The sequence below is a fragment of the Setaria viridis genome, chromosome 7 (assembly GCF_005286985.2).
Source record: "Setaria viridis chromosome 7, Setaria_viridis_v4.0, whole genome shotgun sequence".
Lineage (NCBI taxonomy): Eukaryota > Viridiplantae > Streptophyta > Magnoliopsida > Poales > Poaceae > Setaria > Setaria viridis.
In genome coordinates, this window is record NC_048269.2 from 28711868 (window position 1) to 28734605 (window position 22738).

Below are 22738 nucleotides of genomic sequence, written 5' to 3' on the forward strand. Positions count from 1 at the left end.
TCTTCCCTCCTCAATTTCCATACAGTGAGGTCCAGCACTTTTAAAAGCTCCGTCATTTCGTTCTGTTTAGCACTAGCAGACCTTTGCCATGTCGATCGAGACCGGTACTAAAGCCCCCTCTTTAGTACCGAAGTACCAGTACCGGTTGTACAACTGGATACCGGTTGTACAATCGATACTAAAGAGGGGTTACCAACCGGTAGTAAAAGTGTTTTCTCTAGTAGTGTTGAGATCTTATTGTTGCAGCAAGCTGATCTGTTCCCTTAGGCATAATTTGGCTGAGCCCATCGGTCATAGCAAAAACACGTACATGAACACATCAGCCGTGATGGTATGAGGCATGGAGAACAACTCTTTGTGATCTGCAATGATATAAAAGTAAAACAAAACAAGAAAAGAGCCTCACGAATTGTGAACCATCTAATTCGATCAGAGCTGCTCATCGAGTTGCAGAGAAGAATGATCATTTTAGTTTGAGGATTTCAGCCGATGGCTATTGGCTTGTGAAGAGGAAGTCAAGGTAAAAAAGAATTTTCATATTATTCTCATGCTAAAATGGAGCACCACATCATCCATAAGTTATGGATAAGGACGAATTTGAAAAAAAAAGAAAGTCGAAATTTAAGGGGCGAACTTGACCTCGGAATGCCTATTTTGCCTATATAAACCCACCCCGTGTGGCCGTGTCATGTCCCCAGATCAAAAACCAAAGCAAGTGCTCCCCTCCCCCCTCCCCCCCACCCCCCACACACGCACACCTCTCGCGCGTGCGCGCCCGCGCATACTCGCAGCATGGTCAAGGAAGGGACCACCGACGGCAGCGGTGCCCGGCGCGGGCACGGCGGCGAGGTGACGATCACGGCCGTGACGACGGTAGCGCCGGCGCTGCCGGTGCAGGAGCACCGCCTGGCGCTGTCGAACCTGGACCTCATCCTGCCGCCCATCGACGTCGGCGTCTTCTTCTGCTACGCGGACCCCGGCGGCAGCAGCGGCGCCGCCACCGTGCTCAAGGCGGCGCTGGCCAAGACGCTGGTGGCGTACTACCCGCTGGCCGGGGAGGTGGTGGCCAACGCGGCGGGCGAGCCGGAGCTGCTGTGCAGCGGCCGCGGGGTGGACGTCGCGGAGGCCAGCGCCGGCGACGGCACCGACATGCGGGACCTGCGGCTTGGCCTGCCCGACGAGAGCGTCGAGCAGCTCGTGCCCAAGAAGAAGGCCGGCGTCATGGCCGTGCAGGTTCGATCGATTCATATATCTTCCATTCTCTACCAAAAAAAAAACTAAAATACACCAAGCGAATCATCATCGATCGATAGGATACTACAATAATCTAGTAACATGCACGTACGGCTATTGTTTCAAGCATGCACAAAACTACTTGTAAGAATAGAACTCGACGGTGGTTATGTAACCGTCTGATCGTGGTGAAAAAAGCTGTAGCAAGATCGGGTTCGGGTGGCTCAGCTGTAGACCGGCCGTGCACGATGATTTGCATTGGTAGATGAAGCATTCAAATTGATAGTAACCATGCAAGTGTTTCACCTACGAGAACGCAGGGCTGCTGACAAAGAGAAAATCTACACGACAAATTAACTGACGTGACAAGGATGTACGTGCATGCATGCAGACATGCAGTACACCTGCCAACCTGTACGGCTACAGAATTTTATGGATCACCAACACGTACGCACGAAGATCTCCATTTCGACCCAAACTTCACCTAAGATTCGTTTCAAAAAAAAACTTCACCTAAGGTAAAAAGGTGATCTCTCACAGCTTTTTGGATAGATTCCATGTGGCAGTCAGCTACTTCAATCATATAGTGTGTCGTATATCCACCTCCAACCACACATTTTTTAGCAGTATGTCATGCCATCACTTCATGAAGTGTCCGCTCTGCATGGAAACCTTCTTTTCCTTATGATCACGACAATGTAATTTTCTAGTTTGCATTGGTACGTATGCCACTTTCATGCTTCATCAACCATCCTACCAAGTTTTAAATATTTGCATTCCAAGACTTTACATGTGTTCGTACACACTGCTACGTAATTTTTCCTTTTAGCGAGCTAATCAATTATTTCAGTAATTCTAGGTCATTCTGATTGGCTTTTAGTAGTAGCCTAGGATTGTCCACGGTGCGCAAAACATTTTCTGACTATGGCTAACTAGACTAACTTATGGACTTATCGGTTATGGCCAAGAAAAACGACGCTACAGCTCCGTATGTATTATGGCTAACCAGAACTTGTGTACGTATTATGTATAATAACTTGGTCAGGTCTCTTGGTCCAGTCAAGTTAGACTCACAATCCAGCGTGCGTTTAGATTACACGTATTATTCATCATGCTCTGCACCCGTAAAAAAATTGTAGAGAACAAAACATTATGTAACCATATTAAGTTTTTACTGATGACATTTTTTTGGAAGCCTCCAAAAGCATCCTACTGTTGATAAAGACTACTGCAATGTATAAGACGCCTTATTTGGTGGGATTCTTAATAAGTGACATTTGAGGTGGTTATTTACAATTTTGCCTGTAATAACTTAGTTAACCTTAACAGAGAGATTTGAGGTACAAAGATGTAGTATCCGACTAATTTCTTATGGACTGTTGCAAGTGCTACAAAAACGTACTACTAGCTACTATAAGCCTATAATCATGACGTCATCATTCCTAGCTAGCACATGCATGCACGCGCAGGTGACCAAGTTCGGGTGCGGCGGCATCGTCGTCGGCTGCACCTTCGACCACCGCGTCTGCGACGCCTACTCCTTCAACATGTTCCTCGTCGCGTGGGCCGCGGCCGCCCGGGGCGGCCCCGCACCGCCGGCCCCGTCCTTCCGCCGCTCATTCCTGGCGCCTCGTCACCCAGCGCCACCGTGCACGGGCACCCTCGCCGACCGCCTCTTCGTCCCAGTCAGCCTCGCGCCGGCCCTGCCGGACACCGCCGCCGCCAACCGCATCTACCGCGTGTCCGCCGCAGACGTGGCGGCGCTGCAGGCCGCGGCGGGGCCGGGGCGCACGAAGCTGGAGGCGTTCACGGCGCACCTGTGGGGGCTCCACGCCCGTGCGGCCTCGCGCCGCCGGATCGGGTCGTGCTGCATGGGCGTGGTCGTCGACGGGCGCACCCGCCTCCGCGGCGGCGACGGCGCCATGGGCACCTACTTCGGCAACGTGCTGAGCATCCCCTACGGCGTCATGGGCGCCGGCGCCCTCCGCGGCGCGGCGCTGGCCGACGTGGCGGGCGACGTGCACCGGTGGGTGGCGGAGGCCGCGACGGGGGAGCACTTCCGCGAGCTGGTGGACTGGGTGGAGGCGCGGCGGCCCGAGCCGACGGTGGCGAGGGCGTACCTGGGCCGCGGCGAGGGCGGCGAGGGCGCGACGGCGTGCGTGGTGTCGTCGGGGATGCGGCTCCCCATCGGTGAGGTGGACTTCGGGTGGGGCCGGCCGGCGTTCGCGTCGTACCACTTCCCGTGGCCCGGCGGCGCCGGGTACGTGATGCCGATGCCAAGCGCGCGCGGGGACGGCGACTGGGTGGTGTACGTGCACGTGGCGCCGGAGGTGGTGGAGGCCATGGAGGAGGAGCCGACGGTGTTCAGGGCGCTGGACAGTGGCTACATGTTCGGGTGAAGTGTCTGCTGGCCGCCGGTCGGATGGGAATGAAGATGCTGGAACGAGATGGCGCCATCGTGAGTGACATCGTTGCGTGTCTCTTGTTCGTGTTTTACGTTGCTTTGGGCTCCATCCCTGTATGTGTGTGCTGTGTAATGTGTACCTACGTGCCGTGGTGTTTACGTGGAACCACACGCGGCCGGGGACAGTCAAGAACAGAAGACAGAACTACTGCTGTAATAAGTGTGGTATACTGGTATTGGTATATATCACATTACCTGATCATCAATGGGAGTATCGTGTAAGTATCTGGTGATGACTGATGAGGCAGTGATAAAGCATTCACACGAATACATTGTGGACTCAATTTATCTTTTTGCCCCCGCGTCGCTCCTCCTCGCGACGGCTCGGGCGGAACACCAGCGTCCGGCGCCGCCGCCCCTCCTCGCCATCACCCGAGCAGCCATCGGAAGCCCGCGCGGCCGCAAGGAAGGTGGCGGCGGGGCTCCACCATCCTCGTCCTCTCCTTTCCTCCCCCTCGCGCTCTCTTTGGTGGCGATCATGACGGTGGCGTCCATGGCTGCGGCAGTTGCCGCCGGTCGTCCGCGACCGGATCCGTCCAGGGTCTGGCTAGATCCGCACCCTCGGGCGTCGGATCTGCTTCCCCGGGGCCTCAGCGTGCTAGGGATTTGTGGCGGCTGCCGCTTCTTGCGGCGGCGACGGCGGGGCTCGGCTTCAGCGGTACGTGCGTCGGGCGCGCACTTGGCTCGGCTACGGCAGCACCGGCGGCCGGCACGCGGTGTTACCCAGCATGGGCGGCGTGGCTCGGCTACAGCGGCCGGTGCGAGGTGCCTCAACTGCGGCGGTGTCCGCGGCCGGCGCGCGCGGCTTCACCCAGCGGCTCCATGGCGATGCGGCTGGGGCTACGACCAGGGCCTGCGGCGGCTAGTCGCTCCAGTGGCGCTGCGGCCTACCCCTGTTGCGAACGGGCTCCTAGGTACCGGCGTCTGTTCAATATGGCGCGGCAGGCGGGCTCCAAGGTACTGTGCAGCAGTGTGTCGGTGGCACCGTGGTGGCGTGGTCGACAACTGTTTGCTCGGGCGTATGCCAGCGTCGCCGTGGTGGTGTCGTTGGCTGCAGTTGAGGCTCACCAGCAACGCCATGGTGGTGGGGTTGGTGACGCCGGTTGTCTCTTTGCACCGTGGTGACGATGCGGGTGAAAACCCATCCCTCCTTAGGATGGCGTCGATGACGCTATTGGCGTCATGTCCTTACAGAAGGCGACGTCAGACATCTCTGGCACAGACCAGAGCTCCTGTCTAGGGCTAAACGACTAGGATGCCGATCTTCCCTATCGGATGAGGCGAGTGAAAACCCAACCCAGTTTGGGCTGACATCGGCGACGTCTTTGGCATCATGACCTTCTTAAAGGCGATGTCAGGCAATTCTAGCAAGGTAGCTTGCTTCAGCGATAGTTGCTACCGAGCAGGCGCTTTCTCTCTTTTCCTTTCTTTCTCTTTCCTTTAAAAAAAGAGGATCCAATCTGTGCCGTTGGTTGTGTGGTGGCTCATGTCGACGTCTCAATCCAACTAGGCAGAGTTCATGGAGGCTCGAGTCAATGTCCCAATCCGATCGAGCGGAGTTTTTCATTGAGGCTCGTGTCAATGTCCCAATCCAACCGGGCAGAGTTGAGTAGACCTGATCATGGGTTGCCCGACTCGACAAACCCGACCCGACCCAACAAATAAAACCGATCTGACCCGACCCGACCATGTGATGGGTCGGGCGCGGGCCAAATTTTTTAACCTAGAAAAAAAATCGACCCAACCCAAAAATTGCACACAAAAACCTGAACCTGACCTGACCCAACCATGTGACGACGGGTCGGACGCGGGCCAAAAATTCCGACCCTACAACCCGAAAGAACCCAACCCGACAAATGATCAGGTCTGGAGTTGAGAGAGACTTGATTGATGTCCCAATCCAACTGGCCGATGTTGTGTGGTTGAGTGAGTTTGAGTTGTGTGTTAGCGTGGTACGGTGCAAGTTGATGTCCCAATCCAACCAGCCGGTGTTGTTTTCTTTGTTGTTTGCCAGCCTGAACTTATTCTTCTTTTTGGCAGCTCTCCTGGTTCGATTAAAAAAAATAAAGCATACACACCAGAGCGATCGAACTTGGTGGACTGAAAACCACATGGGCGCACGCGAATTCTGCTTTACTCGGCCGGCAGGACAGCGGCAGCATGGTGCGTGGCACCGCACCGCAACGGTATGTGGCGCGGTGGTGGCTGGGCGCGCGTGGGCGAGCAGGGCGGCAGCGAGATCGTGCTGCGCGGTCACGCGTGTGCTCAGCTCCAGCACGACCGCCTCGGCATTCAACCGTGGTCCGTAGCCCGTAGGCACGGCAGGCAGCACTGGTGGTGGTGCGGCCGCCTGGAGCAAAGCGATGGCCGATGGGAAAAGGCAGCCCAAAATCTGCGGATTTCTGTGCCGGCAGGTAGGTAGAACTTAGAAGGGCTAGGGAGGGATCTGATTGGCATCTCCTGGACTACAGCCATTTGGGCCTCGATTGTTCAGTCGGTTGAACCATCTGAGGCCTTTAGGTTTGGATCGCAAAGTATTTTACTCATAGTTTTGCAAAATACATACTTTGGTTTGAAAAGTCAAGATGTATGGAATATGGATGCAATCAACCTTGCAGTTTATAATATAGTGATATTGGTAAAACTGTCCTCTTTTCTGAAATTTATAAGCTCTCACTTAGGACATTTGCTAATAACTCATGTGGCCTGTGATATGTAAAACGATGTCTTTTTCATAACACCACAACATATTTCAATTACCCAAGTGTTTTCCTAAAATGGCTAAATGGAGTATTCTTCTTATTCTTATCTTTTTCCTCAACTGATAAGTTTTTTATTTTAATTTAGACAATACTCAAGGAGGAAAATGAAATACTCCGTAGAAACCAAGAATTCTCAACCAATGTTTCCCAACAAAATAAAACCGTTGGCCACTAAGCAAATAACACATAAAAACGTTGGCTATTTAAGGAAGTTCTAAAAATGACCAATAACTGTTGTCATCCGTAAAACAATATTTGGGAAATGTTGTAAATCCAGTACTGTACACTTAATCCGTTCTCCAAAGAAATGTTGTATCGGTATTTGGCTTCTGGTTAAAGAAGATTTACTTGTTCTTAACCGACAAATTGGGTTGTAGCATACTTACAAGTTACTACCCGCCCTGTACTATAAGTTTTTTTTTAAAAAGGCAATAGTCCTAAAGTTTCAGGGTTCGTTTTAATTTACACAGAACTAAATGGATTCCGTCGGTCCCAAATAAAATCGCATGATTTGAACATATACATACTCTGCAAAATGTGAATTTGGAAAGTTCTCTGAGCACACTTGCAAACCAACGCCAAAGGTGTGCGCGAGTGGCCAACATAGGTACCCGTTAAAAGCACTCACTGGAGCCGTTGGATGGGATATCGAGGCTGTCCGTCGTTGGTTCACCTAACGTCTGTGCGTGACAATCTGCGTGCGCGAGCGAGCACCGCGCGACGATCAGCCGATCTCAGATGACATGATTGACAGTGAGAGATCGAACGGGCGAGCTAGGCGCCTAGGCTTTTTGGCCCATCTCTGTCCGATCGTCCTAGGCGGATCAACGTGTAGTGGATGCCGCACACATTGTTCGTGGGCTTTGGCTCCTACTGCGATCGCACGAACACGATTGCAGCTGAAAGATGCAGCGAATAATATATGCCCAGTATCTCGCACGAATTTGGTTGGTACGCAGTAGCGATCGAGAGAGTGCGTGTACTCACACTCCATCCGTTGAAAGCTGCAAGACCCATAATCTCGTACTATTGGAGTCGTCAGGGGAACTATGAATTACGATCGGGAAGCAGCAGGGGGCGCTCACTGTCGATGCAACACGCAAACGACAAAAGGAACAATTGTCATCGGGATGTCATCAACATGTCATCAAGGTCGTACTACGTCTCACCAGACGCCGGCCAGGGGCAGGAAACAATCGCCGCAAGCAGGGAACCGATCGATAAACCTGCCGGTTTTGGACGCATTAGCTAGCACTAGCAGAGACGACGGAAGCTTAATTGTTAGCATTGGTTTGACGAGTGCTAGCTCGATGGTGTCTAGTGAGTAGGTGGCTGTCCCTGTTGACTGCGTTCCTCTTTCACCTGGCGAAGCAATGGGGTCAACCCAGCTACCTGTCCTTGATCCGAATTCTTAAAGCGTCCGAGGCCACCTTTCCCCGTGATCTGACCTGACCCGGCCCTCTCGCCGTGCCGTCGTGCTCGAGCGCGTGGGAGAAATGGTGGCTAAATTACTTCTGATTTCTTTCGACGGGTTGCGACGTTACAGGCACTGGTGATGGTAGCTTACGAGCTTTAATTTGCTTCGTTTTGGTACATGTCGCACGCAGTTGGCTCCAACTGGCTCGCAAGGTCTTCTCGGCTCTCATCACCCTCTCCAAAAGTCCAAATGGATCGCCTTTTGGTCATATACTTTTACCTTTCTGGCTACCCGTCTTCGTCACCGTCGGCGCACGCCACGTCCCCCTTTTAATCTGTCGTAGGCGATCAGGATCACGAAAGGTTTTCACGTAGGGTATGCTACATACGCCGACGAGACCACGGGGGCAGAGGAGGACGCGGCGTGGGATCGTTCTCGCGACGGTCAGGTGCGGTGTGGGCGTGCCGTTTTAGGGCTTGTTTGGAAAAGAACGGTAATTTTACAAACAAGTCCTTAAACGGAACGTGCCATTTATTTATAGTGGCCTTCAAGGTCGCCATGGTATGCAGCAGGGGTTTTGTATTTTGGGGCATGCTTGGTTCCCGAAATTCAGCGCCACGCTTGTGGCGAAGAAATGAACTGGTCAGTAGTTAAAATCGCGTGGCGTGCCGTAGTAGTAACCAACCAAGCACCTACCAGACTTATGTGACAGTGCCAAACTTTAGACTTGGCAAGCCAAGGCGGGGAACTAAGCACCCCTTGGTTTCGGAGTTGTTTTCATTCTCCACCGAAATTACCGAAGTTTCACTGAAATTTTGTCAAAAACTTATAGAATCTGGAAAAAATATATGATTTTCTAAATTTTTTAATCTAAACAAATGATTAGCATGGATTATAGATTTATATCTATTAAGTTGGAGATTGGAGAATATGTAACATAAACAATAAGAAATACGAGTCTAGAGTAATATATTCACAACAAAACAAAGCATATCCATAGACCATAGGTGTAATAGGAATAAGAAACCTTCTGGGCGCTTGATTGGCGAGCCTGGACTCCATATCGCTCACTTGAGTAGCTATCTTACCTGCTCCTGCTTGCCGTGGGCGCTCGTGACAGGCAACCAGACGTGACGAACTGGTGGTGGATCCATCGTCGCGGCGTAACTCCCTCTCCGATATCTCTCTTGCGTGTAAAACTTTGTTAAAACGACGTGGTAGAAAGCAACGTGCGACTTTAAGGATATGGTTGGTTGTGGATTTTTTCGCTCTTCCAACCGCATGACCTTTACGCCAAATTTTGGAGCGTATGCTCCTAAGTCCTATGTATTACCTTGACAAATAGTCTTGACTTTTCGGTTGGATCGGAGCTGATCGGTATTGAAACTTAATACAGTAGCACCAAATTAAACAAGCCCAAAAGCTTGACCGATTGTGAGTCTGTTTGTGAACTTGTTGGTGCATAAATCATCAATTATCCATACATGTTACTAGAAATAGAAGTATTGTGTTTGAAACCTGACCCTTTCAAGTATGGCTTATGCTAACTTGGGGAGCCTACATTTCCTATTAACACTGTCTTTAATAATTCCGTGTTTGAAACTTGACGATTCCAAGTATATAGGCATGAAATTCAATAGCAAAAAAACAAAAACAATTTTTCTTCCAGTCTCCAACTCCTCGCAAGAAGGGTTGCTCTCGCTGAACGCAAAAAGAAAATAATTGCATTACAGTGTCACTTTTATAAGTCCTCACCGTTAATTTTATCATGAAAGCTGCCTGCGATTAATAATTTATTTTTTATCAACATTTGTGAAGATTATTCACTCTAGAAATGGCGTCCATGTGCAAAGCCTGCAAACCCAAAGTCAGGCCAACGGGCACCAAACTGAATCGACGGTGTACGTCTAATACAACCAACAAATGCAGATGCAGATAGACAAGCTGTACCAAACCTGCACATCAGCAATTCAGCAGCAAGCCAGCAACTAACATGCAGCAAAATCTGAATGCAAAATATAACAAAGTAGCGAATTGCACACAGCTAACATAATTGATTTGTTAATCAACATCTGTGAAGATTATATTACTCACTCTCAAAATGGCATACTGGCATCCATGTCCAAAGCCTACAATCCCAAAGTCAGGCCAACAGGCACCAAACTGAATCAATGGTGCACATCATCTTACAACCAACCAAATGTAGATGAAGCTAGACAAGCTGTCCGCGATTTCTGATTCTTGTCAGTAACAGAATAATGACCCACCAAACCTGCACATCAGCAGAAACATGCAGCAAAATCTGAATGCAACATATATTAGGGTAGTGAATTGCACACAGCTAACTAAAACTAGACTTTTTAAACAAGGGATAGATTAGACAATTAACTAAGACATTGGATATATAGTACATTGTAAATTTGCAGTTCAATTAGCTTACCTAACCCCTTCCCTTTAAATACTTGCATCATGGCACCTTAGAAACCTGAAGACCCAAGTCCTACACTTCCTCAACACCTCACTCTCAGGCCTCATTAGCCAACACGCACAGGGGCGCGTCACCCAGGCTACATGGTGAACGAAGCCACCAAAGAGCAGGGCAGCCACGACGTGACCGTCACGGTGGCGCCGGCGTTGCCGGTGCAGGGGCACCGCCTGCCGCTGTCCAACCTTGACCTCCTCCTGCCGCCGCTCGACGTCAGCCTCTTCTTCTGCTACCTCCACCCGGCGCCCACCGCGGCGGCGCTCAAGGAGGCGCTGGCCAAGACGTTGGTGGCGTACTACCCGCTGGCCGGGGAGGTGGTGGCCAACGCCGACGGCGAGCCGGAGCTCCTGTGCAGCGGCCGCGGCGTGGACTTCACGGTGGCGACCGCGGCCGGCGTCGACCTGCGGGAGATCCGGCTGGGCGCCGTGGACGAGAGCGTCGAGAAGCTGGTGCCCGTCAAGAAGGCCGGCGGTGTCGTGGCAGTTAAGGTATATATATGATGCGCGAGGATGACGTTTCACGTATTTCGCGTCTGAACTTTGAAGGACACGTACATAACATGACGTGGAAATCTGTACTCCACACTTTCTATAAGACGTAACGTTCACATGAACGCCGTGCCACTGCTTTGCATGGCACATGCATGCACGCAGGTGACCAAGTTCAGGTGCGGCGGCGCCGTCGTCGGCTGCACCTTCGACCACCGCGTCTGCGACGCCTACTCCTTCAACATGTTCCTCGTCGCGTGGGCCGCGGCCGCCCGCGGCGGCCCCGCACCGCCTGCCCCGTCCTTCCGCCGCTCCCTCGCCGCCCCGCGCGACCCACCGCCGCGCGCGCCGTCCACCGAGGCCCTCATCGACCGCCTGTTCTCCCCTCGGAGCGCCGCGCCTCCCCCGCCGCCTGTCGCCGCGAGCTCCGTCAACCGGATCTACCGCATAGCCGCCGCAGACGTCGCCGTGCTGAAGGCCGCGGCGGGCCCCGGGCGCACGAAAATGGAGGCGTTCGCGGCGCACCTGTGGCGGCTCTGCTCCAGGGCGGCGTCCCCACGCCAGAGCCAGTGCTGCATGGGCGTCGTCGTGGACGGCCGCACCCGCATGTTCCCCGACGGCGCGATGAAGGCCTACTTCGGCAACGTGCTCACCATCCCCTACGGCGTCATCGGCTCCGAAGAGCTCCGCCGCATGGCCCTCGCCGACGTGGCGGACGACGTGCACCGGTGGTTGGTGGAGGCCGCCACCGGCGATCACTTCCGCGGCCTCGTGGACTGGGTGGAGGCGCTGCGGCCCAAGCCGGCGGCGGCGAGGGCGTACCTGGGAGGCACCGGCGGGAGCGAGGCGATGGCGTGCATCGTGTCGTCCGGGATGAGCTTCCCCGTGGGGAAGGCGGACTTCGGGACGGGGCTCCCGGCGTTCGCGTCGTACCACTTCCCGTGGCCCGCCGGCGCTGGGTACGTGATGCCGATGCCGAGTGCGCGCGGCGACGGCGACTGGGTGGTGTACGTGCACGTGGCGCCGGAGCTGGCCAAGGTGATGGAGGAGGAGCCCACCGTGTTCCGAGCCCTGGAGAACAGCTACGCGTTTCAGTGATGGGCGTATTCATGTACGTGCATGCGTTGTGGTAAGCGCTGTGTACAGTACTTGTGAAGCTAATTTATGTCGTCATGTATGCCTGCGACGCCTGTCTAGAGTTGATGTGCGTGGAGTACTCTGCAGTGCTACCAATTTGTCCCGTTGGTAGTAACTGTGTTTCTGAAAAAAAATAATAGTACACTCTATGTATAATCGTTGGCTGTTGGGCCTAGCTAAATTATATGTGGGGGAAATATGTAATGGTGACGAGCAGTGTTTCTACTCAGACCCTATTTGGTAGAACTTGCTTCTTCACCGGTTTTTGGTGAAGCTCTATCAAAGGGGCAATTTCAAAACGGCTCCATCATCGAAGCTAAGGAGAAGCCACAAAATGGCTTACACTAGAGAAGGAGGTGAAAGAATTATAGTAGATTGGTAAACGTGGCTACCTTACCCGGCTCGCCATCGGTTCCGTGTTTATATAGGGATAATCCCCCTCAAGAGTACATGTTGTTTACAATCGTAATTAGCAAGGGTACTCGGTCTCTATTACATATATATCTATCTCTATGCCGAGTCCAAGCTGACTACGAATACCAGTCCCAGGCGCATATGCATGTTATACACTCCATGCATATTACGTTTTATATAAGCCGAACCTATCTGCTGTTCTAACAGCCTCCCGCAATCTCAACTGATCTTGCTTGTCAGGTTGAGATTGTTTCGAAACTCTATGAATTTCTGAGTTGCCAACGGCTTTGTAAATCCATCTGCCACTTGATCTCTAGAAGGAATGAACCAAACCTGCAACTGCTTCCTGGTAACCCTTTCTCTCACAAAATGAAAATCAATCTCGATGTGTTTTGCCCTTGCATGAAACACTGGATTAGCTGAGAGATAAGTGGCTCCAAGATTATCACACCATAAGCACGGAATCTGAGCTATCCGCACACCTAGTTCTTGCAACAGCGCTTCCACCCATATAAGTTCAGCAGTAGCATTCACTAATGACTTATATTCAGCTTCCGTGCTTGATCTTGACACAGTAGGTTGCTTTCTAGCGCTCCACGATATTAAGTTAGGTCCAAGGAATATTGCAAAACCACCGGTAGATCTTCTGTCATCAATCGAGCCCACCCAATCTGCATCCGAAAATGCACTAAGCAGAGTTGAATCGGAAGGTCGAATAGTTAAGCCAACGTCCATAGTTCCTTGAGTGTATCGCAGGATCCTCTTTACTGCACTCCAGTGAGCCATAGTTGGAGCATGTAGATACTGACAGACTTTATTTACTGAGTATGCGAGGTCAGGCCGGGTGAGAGTCAGGTACTGCAATGCTCCTACTATGCTCCTGTACCACGTCCCATCTTCTAGTGACAATGGCATGCCATCTTCCCCTGACAATTTTTCTGTTGCGGACAATGGAGTAGGTGTACTTTTGCACTTCAGCATGCCAACCCTTGTTAAAATATCGGACGCATATTTCCCTTATGAAAGCTGCAAACCACCATTCACCTTTTTTACTTCGATGCCAAGGAAGTAATTCAGATCTCCTAGATCCTTGGCAAACTCTTCTCGAAGTTTGTTGAGTAAATCAGTCACGGCTTGAGGAGAGGAACTTGTAACAATTATATCATCCACATAAATGAGCATGTATATAGTGATGTTTCCACTAGAGTATATAAAGAGGGACGTATCTGATTTTGATGGTCGAAATCCAAGCGCGCATAACTTTGTGCTCAACCTTGAGTACCAAGCTCTCGGAGCTTGTTTAATCCATACAGTGCCTTGTCCAGCTTGCAAATGTAGTTAGGCTTTGACTGATCTTCGAAACCCGGTGGTTGCTTCATGTAAACCTGTTCTTCCAGAACACCATGAAGAAACGCGTTCTTCACATCTAATTGCCGTAAGCACCAGCCCCTTGATACTGCAATAGACAATACCAATCTTATTGTAGCAATTTTAACCACAGGACTAAAAGTGTCTTCATAGTCGATCCCATATCTTTGCTTAAACCCTTTTACGACTAATCGAGCTTTGTAGCGATCAATACTCCCATCAGATTTCCTCTTTAACTTATACACCCATTTGCAGTCTATCAAATTTATGTCTTGCCTTGGAGGAACAAGATGCCAGGTGTTGTTCTTGTGTAATGCCATTATCTCTTCTTCCATCGCATGAGTCCACTTTGGATTGCTCAGAGCTTCAGCAAGATTATCAGGTTCCCCTGTCGAATAGTAGCTGGAGTATCGAATTGTTCCATCTGTGAAAACTGTTGGCTTAAAAACCCCACTTTGTGATCTCGTGTTTGGGCGAGCAGCTGCTGAGGTCGCAAGTTCGGGCACAACGTTGTCATCCGCACGCGATCCAGGTTCTGCTGTGGAGGATCGTACGGAGGTGGAGCCTCCTGCGCTCCCGTCAGCCAGCCCGGGCTCGACACGCCCATGTCGTGACGCAGGATGACTCCGCGCGCTACCAGCCGGTGCTGGCGCTGCACCGCTGCTGCTGTCGCCAGGTGCTGCCGCCGCCGAATCCGCATTGCCTTCCGTGCCAGATGCTGTTGGAAAATCCTCCTGGATTTCAGCGCCCGTGTCTCTATCCAGAAACGGAGAATTTTGCTGCTGCTGTCTGTTTTGAGTTGGGTTTTCACCAGCGATTGCTCCTTCGTGATCCTGCACACCAATCACATCACTAGAAGGCATGTCAAGGTTATGGTCATCAATAATTATTGGTTCATTGCTAATTGCTCCCCCCCCCCCGATTGGTGGCGTAAAGATCTTCAGAAAGGAGTAAAATTTCTTGTCGAAGACGAGCTCCTGCATTCTCATGTAGCATCTCAAAAGGAAACACGGCCTCATCAAAGATAACATCGCGCGAGATATACACACGCCCTGATGAGATGTCTAAACATTTGAAGCCTTTATGGAGGGGACTATAGCCAAGGAAGGCACATCGCGTAGAACGGAAGGAAAGCTTCTTATTGTTGAAGGGTCGTAAATTGGGCCATCAGGCACACCCAAACACACGCAAGGACATATAGTCAGGTTCTTCTTGGAGGAGGAGCTCAGTTGGGGTGTGAAGATTAAGGACCTTGCTAGGTAGAAGATTGATGAGGTGTGTGGCTGTGAGGAACGCTTCGTCCCAAAACTTTAATGGCATGGAGGCTTGTGCGAGGAGAGCGAGGCCAACATCGACGATGTGACGATGCTTTCTCTCGGCCGTGCCATTCTGTTGATGAGCATGAGGGCAAGAGACGCGATGAGGGATCCCTATCTGTTTAAAGAAGGTATTTAGCTTCTCATACTCGCCACCCCAATCAGTTTGCATGGATAAAATCTTTCGGCTAAACTTTCTTTCTACGAGTTGCTGGAAGTCACGAAAGACAGCAAAGACATCAGATTTTTGTCGAAGAAGATATATCCAGGTGTACTTGCTATAGTCGTCAATAAAGTTCATATAGTAGTTGTACCGCCCTACAGATGTAGGTGCAGGACCCCAGACGTCGGAGTGAATTAGAGCAAGCAGAATGGTAGAGATGTTCTGAGACTTGGAGTAGGGAAGTTGATGGCTCTTGGCATGCTGACAAGAATCACAAACGGATGTGGTACTATCATCATTAATAAAAGGAAGATCATTATTTTTTAGGATATGAGTAACAATGGGAAGAGCAGGATGTCCTAGGCGACTATGCCATTGCTTAATGGATGGCCTACTTATTACAAAAGATTATTTTCTCCAACTATTATCTAGGGAGCTCAGCACCAAAGGGTAAAGACCACCCTCACATCTTACTTGATGTAGAATTCTCCTCGTTGCCCGGTCCTTAATAAGGAAAAAAGTGGGATGAAATTCAAAATAAGCATCATTATCACGAGCTAAATGGTGAACAGAAGCAAGATTTTTGTTAGATGACGGGACATGGAGGACATCTTTTAGAAGGAGGTTTCGAATTGGGGATTGCAAAATAGAATAACCAATATTACTAATGCTCATACCTGAACCACTAGCAGTGTGAACTTGATCACGGCCGCCATACTTCTCCCGAACAGTCATCTTGTCGAGGTCCGAAGTAATATGATCAGTTGATCCACTGTCCACATACCAATTTGTATCAACACCATAGTATGTAGCATTGGCAGCTGTTTTGTTGCTCACGTTGGGCTGAAAATCCTCCTCAAACCTGTGCCAGCACTCAAGAGCCGAATGGTTTGGTTTATCACAGATTTGGCACCTTGGCTTTGAGGTACCTTGCCCGTCGAACCTCAGGTTGGTGGACTGATTTTGTCGTCCACCAGTACCTCGACCTCCTCAGCCTCCACGTCCACGAAATCCTCCTGATCGACCACGATTAAAGTTGCTGCCTCCACCGCGACCACGGGACGAAGAGAAGTTTGCTGAAGATTGGTACTGTCCACCTTGGTTTTGCAGCATCTCAAGTCTTGTTTCATACGACATTACCTGGGCATATAATTCAGACAAGGGAATTGGATCCAACCTTCCCATAACCGAAGTCACAATTGGATTATAGTCCGCATCTAATCCGGTGAGTATGAAGGAGACCATCTCATCCTCTTCTATTTTCTTGCCAGCGGCTGCCAATTCATCATCTAGAGCCTTCATCTTGTTGAAGTATTCAGATGTACTCATACTTCCTTTCTTCAAAGTAGAAATCTGCATGCGTAGGTTTGTCACTCTCGCACGCGATTGCGCTGAGAACATTGTCTCTAGCGCCGCCCAAACAGCAGCTGCAGAATCCAGCGTCGCAACTTGGCCCAACACATCTTTCGAAACTGAATTAAAAAGGAACGTGGATCTCTTTCGTCTTGTCGTCCCTCACAACTTCTATGGTCGTTGACGGCGACTTGAAGGATCCATCAATGATCCCCATGAGCTGAGCGCCTCTAATGGGGGGAAGGACTTGCGCCTTCCAAAGGACATAGTTGTCCCGGGTGAGCTTCTCAGTAACTTGTGGCCCTAGGGGCGCAACAGAGGGGGTGCCGGATGATGACGCCATAATCGAGGCTAGCAATTAGATGTATTGGAAGAAGACAGCTCTAATTACCATGAAAGAATTATAGTAGATTGGTAAACGTGGCTACCTTACCCGGCTCGCCATCAGTTCCGTGTTTATATAGGGATAATCCCCCTCAAGAGTACATGTTGTTTACAATCGTAATTAGCAAGGGTACTCGGTCTCTATTACATATATCTCTATCTCTATGCCGAGTCCAAGCTGACTACGAATACCAGTCCCAGGCGCATATGCATGTTATACACTCCATGCATATTACGTTTTACATAAGCCGAACCTATCTGCTGTTCTAACAGGAGGAGCCAAAAAAATTAGCTTCACCGGCTTCTCCTCTCTTTCCAAGTATTAAGTGATCATAAAATTACCTATATTGCGATTGAGAAGTCGTTTTACCAAATATTTTGCAAAATGGTTTCAGCTCCATTAGAGAAGCCACTCCACCAAAGGAGTTAGAGCCAAAACTGTTTTGGAAGAAGCTGAAGCTATACCGAACGGAGCCTAAATTACTAATATAATGGTTGACTGTATCATGCATAAAATCTGAGTCGCATGAGCAACTATTGTAGTAGACTGTGCTGAGTTGGAAATAGCACATGGCTCAATATGTGAAAATACACCAGCTGATCAGCAGCTACATTAACACATGGTACGGTGCGGTGATCGGTCGAATTTGTGCAAAGAAAAACAAGGGTCCAGCCCGGAGATCCGACCTGCCAAGTGCCAACCGCAGACCGTGCGTGGTCCACGTGAACACACACATCATATATGGTATATATATACAATGGCGGCAGTATTAGAAGAACCTCTTGATTTAAACATTGTTGGTATTAAGAATTGTAAAAACAAAAAACATTTTGGTCTTGCTTTGCTGCACAGATAACTGCCCTTGAAACATGAACAGCAGAAAACCCATCAAGGTAACAAAATTAAATTAAGAAGTTTATTTGCACCCAACAGGGGTCCATCGCATCACCAAGCACAGAAGCATTGAAGTTTGCATAGACTTTGTATGTACACAAATGGGTTCCTTCCGCACAAATTTCGGGAGAATAATGAGCATGAAACCTACAAAGAGAGCGGAGAGAACTACAGCATATTCCTGATGTAACACTTATATACATACTCACCCTTATAAATACATACTTGATCCTATATATATACACGGGTGTGTTTGAGAGAATGGACTGACAGATCTTGAGATTAAAAGTCACCATGTGCACCCCCACCCCGCTGTTAATATGTACACACCACCGTACCTACCACTTGAGATTAACCAAGCGGGTTTGTGAACATCGTCTATTGGTCTAGATCGGGTTGCAAATAGATTCCTGAAATCAAAATGGGATTAACAAAACTAAAAGGGAACGTCGCAAATCTCTGTTGCGCAAGCAACACAACCCCACAAACTAGGTGAAAAAAAAGATCCAAATATCTAAGCCAACACGATAACAAATTCAGGAATAATTACGTTGGGCATGGAGCTGGTCGTCTAGATATCATATTGTTACACGGCAAGCTACGGTATTGCAAGGCAAAACGAGTTGCGATTACACTACTTTTGAGTGGCAGTGCGCGCCAACGTACCCCATTGGTAAAAAAAGGGTCAGTACTATATATAAAAGATTCTCTCCACCTCTATTTTATAGGGGAATTACAAATATCTAAAAGATTAAGAAGAAATAAGACTCTGGTAATGAACTGCTGTTTATTGCAAGATTGTGGTATAATTTCGTAGTAGAGCGTCTGACGACCCTGGTGATTGGGGTAGTGCATGTGAAGTCCACGCTCATGCAAAAGGAAAGGTAATGCAATTCCTTTACATAACCTCCATGTTTGTCCGTGAAATTTTTCTTTGGTTGTCTTTGCTTGGATGCTTTGCCGGCTCCAACAAAAATTCTAGGACGCGTCCCAACCATCAAATAGCTCGCGTCGTTGCTGCGGTAGTGACAGGTAACTATACATTTGTCGTGCACAAGTGGTAGTATTCGGTTTCGTTCAGCTTTCTCCAAAGTCCTAAATTTGCAACAGCACCATATGTGTCCATGTGGTTTCGAGTGTTTGGTTTATCTGATCAAAACGAATTCAGAATTTCAGATAGACAAGCAATTGGTCCACCATTGCATACTCATTCGTTGTAGCTTGATCTACTAGTGTGTGCTAGTTCATTTTAGTTTTTATCACTTGTGTAAATCTTTTTAGTCAAATTCTTTGCACAAACCTTGGGGCCATATTTGTAGTACAAGGTGCTTACAAGAGGTGAATATCGATAAGTACCAACAAACTCGACTTTCATAATAAGACACATTTAATTTGATCGGTTTGTTAATTAACCTTTGACCAATAATTATTCCTCTATTTTTTATGTGATACAAAACTACAACCATAAGAAAGTTTTTTTAAATACAGATCTAATGACATTAAAATTTATATGACAGAAAAATATGAATAGCAAACTGTTGATTAAAGGCTTATCTTAAAGAAACAAAACAATAAGCCTTGTAACTATAAATAGAGGGAGAAGCAAAAGGGCACATAGCTCACTGAAATTATTCACCATGGTGAACGAAGGCAACATGGTGAACGGAGCCACCGATGAGAACGGCATCCAAGAGATGACCGTCACGGTGGCGCCGGCGCCGGCGCGCCTGCCGCTGTCCAACCTGGACCTCCTCCTGCCGCCGCTCGACGTCAGCGTCTTCCTCTGCTACCCCCACCCGGCGCCCACCGCATCCGAGCTCAAGGAGGCGCTGGCCAAGACGCTGGTGGCCTACTACCCGCTGGCCGGGCAGGTGGTCGCCAACGCCGACGGCGAGCCGGAGCTCCTGTGCAGCGGCCGTGGCGTGGACTTCACGGAGGCGAGCTCGGGCGGCGCCGCGCTGCGGGAGCTCCAGCTGGGCCTCGTGGACGAGGGCGTTAAGAAGCTGATGCCCGCCAAGAAGGCCGGCGTGATCGCAGTTCAGGTATGACTCTCCAAGGTGGTCAGCCAGGCTAAGGCATTCTCTATCACGTTTCAAGTAAAGTACTTTGCATTTGCATTGGATGACGACGTGACATGACTTAAAGTGTACATGACCGTGCCACTGCGTTGCATGGGAACATGCACGCAGGTGACCAAGTTCAGGTGCGGCGGCGCCGTCATCGGCTGCACCTTCAGCCACCGCGTCTGCGACGCCTACTCCTTCAACATGTTCCTCGTCGCGTGGGCCGCGGCCGCCCGTGGAAGCTCAGCGCCACCGCCACCGGCCCCGTCCTTCCGCCGCTCCCTCGTCGCCCCGCGCGATCCGCCGCCGCGCGCGCCGTCCACCGAGGCCCTCGTTGAGCGCCTGTTCTCCCCACGCAGCGCCGCACCGCCGCCTCCGGCCGCCGGCGCCGGCTCCGTCAACCGGATCTACCGCATAGCCGCCGCGGACATCGCCGCGCTGAAGGCCTCGGCGGGGCCGGGGCGGACGAAGCTGGAGGCGTTCACGGCGCACCTGTGGCGGCTCTGCTCCAGGGCGGCGTCCCCACGCCAGAGCCAGTGCTGCATGGGCGTCGTCGTGGACGGGCGCACCCGCATGTTCCCCGACGGCGCGATGAAGGCCTACTTCGGCAACGTGCTCACCATCCCCTACGGCGTCATCGGCTCCGAAGAGCTCCGCCGCATGGCCCTCGCCGACGTGGCGGACGACGTGCACCGGTGGGTGGCGGAGGCCGCCACCGGCGATCACTTCCGGGGCCTCGTGGACTGGGTGGAGGCGCTGCGGCCCAAGCCGGCGGGGGCGAGGGCGTACCTGGGGGGCACCGCCGGGAACGAGGCGATGGCGTGCATCGTGTCGTCCGGGATGGGCTTTCCGGTGGGCAAGGCGGACTTCGGGACGGGGCTCCCGGCGTTCGCGTCGTACCACTTCCCGTGGCCCGCCGGCACCGGGTACGTGATGCCGATGCCGAGCGCGCGCGGGAACGGCGACTGGGTGGTGTACGTGCACGTGGCGCCGGAGTTGGCGAAGGTGATGGAGGAGGAGCCCACCGTGTTCAGAGCGCTGGATAACAGCTACGTCTTTCAGTGATACGATGGCTATCGATAAGCTAAACCAAAAGCACAAAAAGAAAGCACACCGCATATGCATGCATTATAATCACATAATCACATGGTAAGTGTTGTGTACTTGTGAACGAAGCTAATGTATGTCATGGATGCCTGCCTGTTTATAGAGTTGATGTTCATGGAGTACTCTGCAGTTCCATCAACTAATTTACCGTTGGTATTTTCAGAAAAAAAATACTACATACCTCTGTTCGTAAATATATGATACCGCTAATTTTTTTTCTCTCAAACTTTGATTAATATCTATTTAATAAATTAGTTAAATAAAGTAAAATGAGTACAATTGCGTCTATCATCTAGAGTACTTTAAATTTCATGTAGGTTTATCTATTTATACAAATATTTGTAGAAAATACGAATAGTCAAATGTCAAACGAGTAAAAAAATTTAATGGTGTCATATATTTAAATAAATACGCAGTGTCGTAATAAAGCCCGTTCGGCTTAACTAACTTATGTGGAGAAATGTGTAACGGTGACAAACAGTGTTACTATTAACTACAGGAGAACATTCCATCTGCTATCAGCTGCAGGAGAATTTAGTGACCAGTCGAATCTGCGCAAAAACAAGGGCCAGGAAGGAGACCCGACCTGCCAACCGTAACATTTGGCAAAAAATATGGCATACACAGATGCAGACGCTCACATACACATATGCACACTCGCTCCTACGAACACACGTACGCAACCTTATCTTTATGAGCACCTTCGGAAGACTGAGCCGGCAAATCCTCAAGATTGACAAAGTCACTACCGATGAGTCGAGGACTCGAAACCTGATGGGCAGGTTTCACCACAAGGAATCTAACCAGCTGAGCTGCGCTCAGTTCGCATTGGTACAGGGTTTGCAACAAAAAGAAAACTCTTGATTTTTCTGTTCTTTGCAGAAGAAGAGTTAACTACAAAGTCTATTGCATCCTAAGAAAACTACATATGGACAAACAATAGCAAGATAACTAAATTAAATTAGGTTTATATGCATAAACTTTGTCTCCATTATTACACGAGTCTTTGCATCACAATCACACCAGCATTGAGGTGTATATAGACTGTGTACACACGCAACAGGCCGGTGGGGAGGCCAGACGTTGGGCTTGAGACTTGGCGTAGATGACGAAGAATGAGGCATATATTGCTCGAGAATAAAGAAGATGATCTCTCCATTTAAGAGGACAAAGAACGTCTCGGTACATGATTGTTTTTGTTTGTTTCATAGCCCTAAGAGATTATGTCATAGAGAATAATGAATAATCTTTTTCGAAGGTTAGAATGGATAATCTTTTACGGGAACAAAGGCCAACATATTTTTTTACTAAGACTATAAATAGCGCCTTAAAGGTAATATGCTCTGACACCGTAAATTTTGAAAATTGTTATTTCTTGGCCCTTGAGGTATACTACTCATAATCGCAATTCAGTATACTAGAGATAATAAGGAGTCACATCAGACACCAAACCTACCCATCTATATCATATTCATAGTATTATTTCGTAAGGTGTTTTCTGTAACATTGAGATATTATTATTATTATTATTATTATTATTATTATTATTATTATTATTTCTCTTTAGACCATTCTTTTCATTTTCATTGAATGACGTGACATGTCAGAGTCTCCCGCTCCAGGTTATCCACATCTTCCATGGATCACTTGCGTTTGCGTGTCATCTTGCTGTATTCCTCGAAATAGTCA

General features: G+C 49.7%; 3 protein-coding genes and 1 non-coding gene across 4 annotated transcripts; 3 read left to right on the forward strand and 1 right to left on the reverse strand.

Moving 5' to 3' along the window:
• The first annotated feature begins 736 nt into the window (after positions 1–736).
• LOC117863032 (coniferyl alcohol acyltransferase) lies at positions 737–3922 on the forward strand. The gene is made up of 2 exons (XM_034746608.2): positions 737–1233; positions 2703–3922. The coding sequence occupies exons 1-2, from the start codon at positions 793–795 to the stop codon at positions 3630–3632; spliced, it is 1371 nt and encodes a 456-aa protein (XP_034602499.1). The 5' UTR covers positions 737–792; the 3' UTR covers positions 3633–3922.
• A 6424-nt stretch (positions 3923–10346) lies between these two features.
• On the forward strand, positions 10347–12215 carry LOC117863092 (coniferyl alcohol acyltransferase). Its single transcript, XM_034746678.2, has 2 exons — positions 10347–10849; positions 11015–12215. Exons 1-2 carry the CDS (start codon positions 10448–10450, stop codon positions 11945–11947), a joined length of 1335 nt encoding a protein of 444 aa, XP_034602569.1. The 5' UTR covers positions 10347–10447; the 3' UTR covers positions 11948–12215.
• Positions 12216–16374: 4159 nt separating this feature from the next.
• LOC117866007 (small nucleolar RNA Z247) lies at positions 16375–16510 on the reverse strand. The gene has a single exon (XR_004642708.1). It is a non-coding gene; the product is annotated as a small nucleolar RNA Z247 (small nucleolar RNA).
• A 3006-nt stretch (positions 16511–19516) lies between these two features.
• On the forward strand, positions 19517–21274 carry LOC117864839 (coniferyl alcohol acyltransferase). Its single transcript, XM_034748925.2, has 2 exons — positions 19517–19921; positions 20069–21274. The coding sequence occupies exons 1-2, from the start codon at positions 19517–19519 to the stop codon at positions 21005–21007; spliced, it is 1344 nt and encodes a 447-aa protein (XP_034604816.1). The 3' UTR covers positions 21008–21274.
• The last annotated feature ends 1464 nt before the right edge of the window (positions 21275–22738 follow it).